Raw genomic sequence first — 10,390 nt, forward strand, 5'->3', positions numbered from 1 at the left:
GATAAATTGTGTTTTGGTCTGGGTTAAAGATGGAAAGGTTGTGAATTTGGGTCATAGAAATTAGTGTTGGTGCAAGTGCAGGTTAGGTTTCCGCACCCAAACGAGGTAACACTTTGCCATTTGTTCCTCAAGCACAAGGCCACGTTCATACACCACTGTCGTTAGATGGACATTAAGAAAGTGAGCACACACACTCTTTCTTCCACTTGCTCAGTGGGCTCTTTGTGCCATGCCACTCTGGTGGTGTGAATCTAAGCTACTCTGGGCAGGGCTGGCATGCTGCACACTCTTTCATGCATTCAAACACAAACAGACACACAGGCAACATGTTCACTGATACCCGTACATACAACCAAAATACTTGGCACTATATGAGACCATACTAACACAGAAAGATCTGTACTCGACTGCTTAGTCCTGTTGGATCTTTACAGTGGGGTTGGCCCGACATATAAAACATACAGTACTTAAACAAGATGGAATCTGGATGACAGGATACTAGATTTCAGTAAAACTTGCATTAGAATGGCTGTGAACGCACATCTAAACATGCTTACATGTTTTAACTGCAGATCAATGGTGGTCCTCCACCAACTATGTGAGACTTGGACTAACCCTAACCCTCCAGGGTTTCAGCCATGCAGGAAAATTGAAATGGTGAACAGCAATTTAGTTTTCAACAATTACAGGTATTTAGAAACAAATCCCTGAATTAACTTTGCAGGCTCTAAAAGTAAATAAAATGTATTTATTAGACCAAATCCAGAATTATTATTTTTTTTAATAATGTTGAGTGGATAAAAAAGTAGTTTGCTTGGTAGATTTTCAAATCCATCAGGAACCCCACAGAGGTCTTGAAAAAAAATCTAATAAGTAATCTAAGAATGAAATACACTATTTCATATGCGTCTGACCTCTGACAGCTAGTTTAGACCTCTGGGCACAATACGAGCTGTAAAGCCAGAGAAAGGCTCTCAATCTTGGGTAAGAATTCCGATGAGACCTCCTGGGTCGAATGCTGTTAGTGGTTAACACAAAGGAGGCCCTTCAGCTTTAAGTGTGGGCAAACCCTATCTAACCTAAACCCTTTAATGTGCCCATACACACTGGACAACCCCTAAAGCTCCAACCCCTGTGCTCGCCAACTCATGCTAATCCGGTTAGAAATTAGCCCTGCGGTAATCATACTAAATGAGCGCTATATTATACCAAGTTGAAATTGTCCTGTTTTATTCACCCTTGTTCTTTCTCCACCCCCAACAGCCCCCCTCCTCTTCTCCTTCCTTTGATGGCTGATAGTCTAGCCACTGCTCTTTTCATCTGATACTCATGCAAAAAAAGCTCTCTAGGATCACAGCATCTCAAGCATTTCCCTCCAAATGAAGATTTATGTACTTCTGGTTGCCAATGCAAAGTTATGCTCGAGAGGGTACCTTGCTTTTTATTGCATTGACTGCCAACTGAACACACTTGAAGTCTGAGCTCATTAAAATAAAACTCTGTTTACCATTTCAAGTGTTTGAAATGTTTCCCATTCATTCACTTTTGTCAGCGATCCCAAAGTAATTTACTAACATACCAATTACAGTATAGGGAGAATGCAGTGATTAAATACCATCATGTCAAAGTGGGTAAACTCTGTTGAGGCCAGTGATCTACTTATCTGTCATGGTACTGTATTAATTCCTTCAGTGATTAAAGATAAATGACAATTTATCTTTACCGCCTGGCTGTGCTTACCGCTAATGACGCCGCTAAAGACAGATACCACTAAAGGCAATGCATGGAGGGAGAGTAATAAGGGCAGGAGTGTTAAATGTAAGTGGTTTAGGAAAAGGGGAATTCCGGTTAGATTGGAAACCCGCAAGGTTTACGCTGATATCAAGTATCCGACCCTGCCATGTGTTGAAGGGACTGAACACTCTGTAGTAAATAAGTAAACTTCATTCTTCAGACTTATAATAATGTCCAATTTCAATTTTGCAGGTGACCTGGTATCCCGTGCAATGCACCACATGCAGCGCCTGAGCTCTGTGCGTCCGGGGCTCAGTCCAGCCCGCCATTCACGCCCGCAGCAGTCTGTGTCCTGGTCGCCTGACGCCCTCCACACCCTCTACTACTTCCTGCGCTGCCCGCAAATGGAGTCCATGGAGAATCCTAATCTCGATCCCCCGCGTATGGCACTGAGCAAAGAGAGGTGAGAGCTTGAGCTCACAGTGTATTTCAAACTTCTTTTGTCATGTTGAACACTAACCCTAAATACAATTCGGCAACTATTTTTGCCTTTTCAATAATTTATTAAGACCCCTATAATCTCTCATCTATAAAGGGTTTGTCTTGGCTCACAACTAATTATTCAACATTCAAACACTTAGTTTCCAAGTATTCTTTATCCCTCAACCCTTCTTTGAAATTACACTTCAAAAAGTGTCCTGATGGCAAATTACAGGTAAGCAAGAACATACAGGTGTTAACGATGATGCTGCAGCTGGGCAGACTGCACCTTAATCAATGTCAATCCAATTAGGCCAGAAGCGGCTGTTTTTCTGGATTTTTGGAGGTGCTAATGGCATACAATTCTGCTAGGTATGCCTAAACTGCTGTTTGAGTTGACTTTGCAGAATAACTATGATAGTTCTGAGAGGGTTTTTCTTCTTCTTTCTTTCTATTGTTTTGTAGTTGTGTGTGGCTTTATAATGACATGCACAGTCAGTTTAAGTAAGTAACAAAAATCTCTCACGTGTAAAGGCTGCCAAACAGAGTCCAGTCTTGACATTCAAATGGGGAACACATGGATTTTAATGAGAATATGCCATATATGGGATCATCAAGTTTTTGTGATTGAATCAGTTATCACACATGAATTTGAAAAAGTCTGCTGGCTTTCTAGAAGTGCAAATAATGATGATCGCCAACAAAATGCAGTGCTGGTGAGCAAAGGTGAACACTACACGGGCGACGTTTCCTGCTTGACTTTTACTTCTAACAAGTGTTGAGGAGTTCTTGACGTTAAGTGTACATCATAGTTTAGTTTATATGTGCAGCATGAAGTGAGTTTACATTTTGCCACATGTGCTCCATTCACTTACGTTCATTCACTTCATGCTTGTGATGTTAGCATGAGAGTAGAACAGGGCAGGTATGCACAGCAGGGTGGAGTTGGTTGTGATTCTAATTCTAGCCTAGCACGTGATAAGCATACAGATGATTGCCCGTTCAACTTCAGTGGCTGCCTTTATGGAATCTTGGCTGGAAACCCCCAAACCACCAAAATCTGTGTGGGCCGCATCATCAATTATTATGTGGTGTGCCTTCTAATTCCATATTCATTATAGAAATGGGGGGAAAAAAAACTTTTAAGAAAACCTATTTTGTGTCTCCATTTTGTTGTTGTTGTGTATTTTACATAGTACTAAGGTTGGTCAGTAACAATCAAGTTCTGATTCAGATTTAATTTTTTTCTTGATAAATGTGTTTAGTTTTTGTTACTGGAAGTTTTGTACTGCATGGTTTTAGGAGTGTTGTATTATTGTGTGTATTGTATGGTATTAACATTTAGCTTTTATTTTGGCGTAGATTAATTTTAAGAGTGCAAACCACTCAATCAAATAGATTAATCCCCATAATATCACGTATTAAAGGGAGTCGAAGGATAGATGTGGTGCAGTGATAAGATCTTATTGCCACATCAGATACTATTACACTCCTTCTATGGTGTCCTTACAAGAGTAATCATATTCCAGATCAGCGGAAAAACTTGATCATTTACAGCCCACGATGATGACCTGCAGGCGGAAAGTTGGTTCAAACGTAGACTTGATCGCACTCAGCCCATTTAGGTCAGTGAAGTGTGTGGCGCTAACCTCCTGATGAGTAGTATCGGAACTTTTCCAACATGGCTGAAAAAAATTAGTAGCCTGTCAATTTATAGCCAGCCAGGTTGTAGTGAAGAAGGCGCCAAGGCTCCGAGCTAATATTTCTGTGTAAACAAGTGGGTGAAAGTTTGTCTATCCTGCTGTTCTGAGTATGTTGCCTGAGCGCATTGGGTCAGTCAGCTAGCCGTCAGGGCTATCTGGTTTCACTGTTAACAGGCATCCAGACTTTTATGTTGCAACGACTTTTGACAAAGCTGGGTTTTGTATTTCAGGCTGTAGGGCATAACCCAGACCAGACCTGAAGCCGGATTTGGATTGTCCAAATACTAAAGAAGGGTGAGCGAGAGATCAGAGAGATGATGATGTCTTTTGCAGTAGATGCATGAGCGCAGCAAGGAGTTATGGGGACAGACTTCAATCTGTAATGATGGGTCATCATCGGGGAGAACATCAGCAGCCTTTTGGCTATCAGGAAGACAGGCAATTGTACACAAGTGTACAGACGGACAATACGTGTTGAGAGGATGCCATTGCAAGAGGATTGACATCGATTTTGGGGCGTTCTGTCTTGCATCTCTTCCCTGGAAACACAACTTTCTTGTCACTCTACACCAGTGGCACTATAAGCACAATGACCACCCAGCCCCATTTCTTAATATAGACATACCACACCTGCCTCCAAGCCGTTTTCCCAGCACTCAGTCAATCCCTGCAGGCTCCCCAAACCCCCTTCGACCATCCATCTATTGCTTATCCTGCTCCTGCCACTTGTCTGCTCGTTAACATTACAGCCTGGATGAGCTTTAAATAGCTAAAAGAAAGACACCAAAGCCCTTAAATGCACCATGTGGGGAAACTGTATTATTGTCCCCTTTACTTACAGAAATGGCCTCCAGCAGTAGGTTATCACTAAAGACATACCATTAATGTAACTGATCATTTTGACTGCATAAAACACTTTACATTGCATAATGGACAATATGAATGAGCACCAAAAAACATTGAGATGATCAAATGGCAGAACAGTACTATTACTTATGAATACTAATTGTATTTATTCAAGTGCTCCCACTTTTATCTCCACCTAGAACGCTGAAGTCGTTGCTAAGAAATAATAACATCCCAGCAGAGGTAATTCAGTTTACTGAGTCATGATAACACTGTTCAAACAGTGATTACCATTCTTTCTGACTGTTTAGCCAGATCGAAAGCAAACAGGATCGAGACTCAGTGTTGGCCATTGTTCAAATAGACAGTAGATAGATGGGGAGATGGGGGGGGGGGGGATACAGAACAAAAGGGACTGATAAAAGATAACAAGACATGGTCAGCTCCTAAAGCTATTAGCAGAAGTGTGATGGACAATAGGGAGAGAAACAAAGGTCAGAGGTGATTAGTCAATCAAACAGTCTGGGCACATTCCATAGCACACTTCCCTGTTGGTGTATATTCTTGTACTTATCTGTGATCAAAGGAACTTTCTTCAACTACTGTCAGATTTAGAATGTTTTGGGTCTATCAGATCTATTTGTATACTTTTGAGTGTTTTTTTTAGTTGCTCTTGATTCTATTTTCTGTATCGTTGGGATCTGGTACAGTCGTGTGTTTGAATCAACTTAAAAGACAAAATGTGTGACTGAGTGTCTGTATGGGAGGGAACAGAAGCTGTAAAAGGCGAGTCGGGAAAGAGCTGCCAGACAAACATACGTCATGTGTGAAGACGGTTTATGAGTTTCTTCGAAATGTGCCTGAATCATCACTGAATCGTCAGCAAATCCTCCTCCCAAACTGCGTCTGATACAGAAACCCAAAACACGTTAAAACCAGTTTGTGAGCCCAGTTTTCTTGTGTCACTCTTCAAAAGCACTGATATGTAACGGTCAATCAATTTTGCTTCACAGGCCCTTTCTGTTGCTGCCGCCTCTGATGGAGTGGATCCGAGTGGCCATCGTTCATGCTGAACATCGTAAGAGTCTGCTGGTGGACACGGATGATGTCAGACAGACGGCCAGGCTGCTCCTTCCGGGACTGGATTGTGAACCCAGACAACTTAAGTACGTGTCAACACGCATCTTTTCATTTGCATCACAAGATTAATAATCATTTGAATAATTGTGATTTCAAATAATTGGGATTCATGTTTGTTTTTATAATCGAGCACTCTTACTTACTATTAATGCACTACTTCTTAACAACGAAACAAATAAATCCAAAACAGTATATTTGTATTAAGCTGTTAAGATTTTGTATAAAAATGTTGTCTCAAGCAAAAAAATGTCTGCAGTACATTTAAGTATGTGACAAACTAGTCTACATTCTGCATTCCTAGCCGCCTGCTCAGCTGACAATTTGTTTGTTTGTCTGCGCGTCAGGCCTGAGTGCTGCTTCAGCTCCTTCAAGCGTTTGGACTCGAAGGCGGCCACAGACAAGTTCCACCTGGACTTGGGCTTCCGGATGCTCAATTGCGGCCGCACAGATCTCATCGGCCAAGCCATCGACCTCCTTGGGCCCGATGGCGTCAACAGCATGGATGACCAGGTGCTGATCAGCCTTCGATTGTTGTCGTTTTAAGATGCTTCGTGTGCTGCGAGGACAGCAACGTGAACATACAGAGTGGACCTGCTGAGAGACCTTTGGTTCTTATCTTGTCCTGTCTTCATGTGTCAGGGGATGACCCCTCTGATGTACGCTTGTGCCGCCGGAGATGAGGCCCTTGTTCAGATGCTGATTGATGCTGGTGCCAACCCCGATGTGGCGGTAACAATTGCAACTCATTTTTTGGACCTTATTTAGTCTTTACATGTAAACAGATGACACAACTTTGAAATTGTTGAACTCACACAAGACTGTCCATGCTAAGCTGTCGTTAGCTATGGGGGAATTTCGACCCCTGGTCGCGCGCCATTCATTTCAATGGGGGATTTCGAACCCTGGTCGCAAGCCATTCGGCTGGAGGCAAAGTACACGCCCAGACTGCTTGCCGGTTACACACTCAAATTAACATTCATTGACAATTAAGTCTTTCGTGTGCCTACTGTGAATATTTTTGGATTTTGAGCGCAAACTGGAATACACAGGCAAGCATGGGCAGAATGTGCAAAATCTACACAGACAGGCCTGAGCTGAGATTTACTGTGAGGCAGACGCGCTAACCGCATGCTCCACCGCGCCATAGAAAACAAATCACATAGATGGAACATAAAAGCAGCAGCGACACTAGCACAGCACTTTATTTTTAACGACTTGGCATAGAGAGCATGCATATATCCATATTGTGTGGTCCCCATTATGACACGCTTCTTCTATTTACATGATCGTATTTTCTGAGTCTGATCTTGGTGTGCAACTCTCAATTGACAGGTTCCTCCGTGCTCCCCAAAGCACCCGTCTGTGCATCCCGACAGCCGTCACTGGGCGGCGCTCACCTTCGCCGTGCTGCATGGCCACATATCAGTAGTGCAGGTTGGGAAACACACGCACACTTTGTATCTTAGTGGGGACATCTCATTGACATAATGCATTTCCTAGCCCCTTACCCTAACCTAACCACTACAACTGATAGCCTAACCCCAACCAAAATCCAATTCAAATATAAACTCTAAAACCAAGTCTTGGCCTTCAAAAAGAGGAGTGAACTTGTGGGGCCCACCAAAATGTCCCCACAAGGTCGGTCCCCACAATAGTAGTTAAACTGGGAGAACACACGGACACATTCTCATGGCTAGGGTAGGAATTGTGTTGACAAATGTTGAATGAGTGGAATGGACATGGTTTGTCTCTGCAGCTACTGTTGGATGCTGGGGCCAGTGTGGAGGGAGCGGCAGTCCGGAATGGGCAGGAAAACACGGCCGACACACCGCTGCAGTTGGCTTCGGCAGCAGGTGGCCATGCGCGCACACACACACACATATTTGTGGTCATAGTTAGTAGTGTGCCATCACAGAGGTTTGAGTATGCTGTTGAGTCTGAAAGAGAATATCAGGGGCCAAATGGAGGCTTAGTGAGGAAGAGGAGTTCTGCCTGCGGCCGTTTACAAGCTGCGGGGCAACATTCCTCGGTGGGATCGTTTGAGAGGCGCGCACACACACACACACACACACAGGGCTGCAGGAGGGGACAGGCATGCTCAGCACAACCGCACTGACAGCGTGTGAAGAGTCCAATATGACTGTATTTGCTGCTTTCAAACCACAACATGACGACTACTACGATGATGACCGTCATCAGATTGAAGACAAGCGTTCCAGAAAATTATATTCAGTTTGGCATCAAGTTGTTGCAACAGGGTTCCCACAGATGCTTGAAATTCTTTAAACCAGTGGTGTCCAAACTCGGTCCTCGAGGGCCGGTAGTCCTGCAGGTTTTTGAGGTTTCCCTGCTCCAACGCACCTGTTCCAATCAACAAGGTCGTTATCATGCTTATGCAGAGCTTGCTGATGAGCTTCAGCTGTGTTGGAGGAGAGAAATATCCAAAACCTGCGGGACTACCGGCCCCCGAGGACCGAGTTTGGACACCACTGCTTTAAACGTTGCCTTGAAATCTGTTTTGAGATGTTATGTATTTAATTCATGACAAATAGCTAAGTGACTGAATAGTTTGTAAGAAAAAAAAACATGTACATGAGATTAAGCTTATCTGCTTTTGCAAACATAATTTTATAAATATCATAACGCAATCACTTTGCAGTCACTTTAAATTTTGATCAAGCATACAGTTATGTATATATGCAGAATGCAGTGTATATACAAGTATATGCTGATATAGTTAGAAGGTTCAACAAAAAACATGAATGTATTTTCAAATGTTGAATTTTGTTGTCCAGGTAACTATGAGATGGTGACTTTGCTGCTGGCAAGAGGTGCTGACCCGTTATCAAAGGCGCGTGACGGGAACGCCATGACGTCGTCCCTCTATGAAGACATGAACTGCTTCAGTCACGCTGCAGCGCATGGCCACAGGTACTCATCCTCCATCCAGAGAGCAAAAACACTAATAGAGAAACAAGGGATGTGAATTGATTCTTCAAATTGCGTTTTAATCATGATACAATGTTTTCAATTGACGTACATTTTGGTTCAGGAATAGATATATGTATAAACAACAAAATAGAATTAGTCAATCAATTAAAAAATGATGTTTATTTTCCATCAGGCTGCTGCACAAGCAGTATTCACCAGACTCTATAGTCATACTTTTACAGGACTTTTATAAATTATTAAACAATTAGCAAAAATCACCGTTGCTGTGTGGGACATGTTTGGAAGTGTAGAATTGCTAAAGTGGAGTAAACATTTTTGACCGGCAAATCCGTTGGAACTTATACTTTTAAACATACTTGTAATACAATGCTAAAAATGTAGCCTTTTTACCCATAATGCCAAAGGGTATTAACTTGCACATGTGTAGGTGAAACCCCGCCCACACATTTTTTTGCAGTTGGCCTACATTTTACCAAAGCATTCGAAAATCAAGAAAGTAAACATTGTTTATTTATGGACATTGTTTATTCATAATTTTATTTTAAATGTTTGATACCACTTTTTTTTTTTTTTGACTGATACCAGTGCAAATACGCAACTTGGTAGTCATCGATACCAAGTACCAATACCACATTTGACACATAAAATAAAAAAAGAGACAATTTTAAATAAAGACCTATATTTTTCCTTTTTTTTTTAAAACATTTTTTTTATCAACCATCCCTATTTATTATTATGACTGCAGTGCATTTTTCCCATTTTGCTTTTATTCCCATAATGCATTTGGGTGCATGGCAAAATGCCAAACTGAAATCATAGACTGCAGACATTTGTAATAATAAATGATAAAAATTATGAATAAGCAATGTTTAATTATTTGATTTTCAAACGTATTTGTATAATATAGCCCATTTATTTATTTATTTATTTTTCACTTGCGCATGGAAAAAATGCTACATCTTAGCCTTTAGCCCACAAGTACGTTCAAACATTTTTGCAAATACATTTTAAATGTATTCGCAAGTATGTCTAAATATAAAATTGCAATTAAACACGTGTATGTATATTTTGGTCTGGTAATAAATAGTGTGAATTAAAACATTCAAGTCCTGGCCCAAAAAGAAATATCACCTGTGCCTCACTTGTTGCATTTAGGTTAGGTTTGCAGTCTGAGCAGCGTTTTGCTTTTACTCTCCATTTGTCTGAGAGCACCAGCTGGTAGCATAAATCTCTGCACCTGCTCTTCCAGAGTACGTGTGAACACAATACAGACTCAACACGTCACATTCCACAATGAGAGGGACAAGCGGGGAGGCCGCAGGGTCAAACCCGCGGATGGATGTGCTGCCACTCGAGCGCTTATAAATCTCTCCTTGCCTCCTATTCGCCTCCCTCCTCTGCGCCCTCTCGGCTAACATCGACTTCCTTTCTTTTATCACACCAGGAACGTGCTGAGGAAGCTCCTGACTCAGCCTCAGAAGGTCCAAGAGGACGTCCTGTCTCTGGAGGAGATACTGGCGGAGGGGGTGGAGGGG

At 42.1% G+C, this 10,390-nt stretch overlaps 1 protein-coding gene across 2 annotated transcripts in view; it reads left to right on the forward strand.

Annotated features, from left to right (window-relative positions):
* Positions 1-10,390, forward strand: part of abtb2b (ankyrin repeat and BTB (POZ) domain containing 2b) — a 41,718-nt gene that overhangs the window by 25,190 nt on the left and 6,138 nt on the right. For both annotated transcript variants that reach the window (XM_077567794.1, XM_077567795.1), the window contains exons 3-10: positions 1,987-2,197; positions 5,777-5,929; positions 6,248-6,413; positions 6,543-6,632; positions 7,236-7,337; positions 7,660-7,756; positions 8,699-8,834; positions 10,300-10,390. The exon at positions 10,300-10,390 is cut by the window's right edge and continues 175 nt beyond it. In XM_077567794.1, coding sequence (XP_077423920.1) covers positions 1,987-2,197; positions 5,777-5,929; positions 6,248-6,413; positions 6,543-6,632; positions 7,236-7,337; positions 7,660-7,756; positions 8,699-8,834; positions 10,300-10,390 — 1,046 coding nt within the window. The remainder of the gene's footprint in view (positions 1-1,986; positions 2,198-5,776; positions 5,930-6,247; positions 6,414-6,542; positions 6,633-7,235; positions 7,338-7,659; positions 7,757-8,698; positions 8,835-10,299) is intronic.

Source organism: Vanacampus margaritifer, chromosome 6 (genome assembly GCF_051991255.1).
Source record: "Vanacampus margaritifer isolate UIUO_Vmar chromosome 6, RoL_Vmar_1.0, whole genome shotgun sequence".
NCBI lineage: Eukaryota > Metazoa > Chordata > Actinopteri > Syngnathiformes > Syngnathidae > Vanacampus > Vanacampus margaritifer.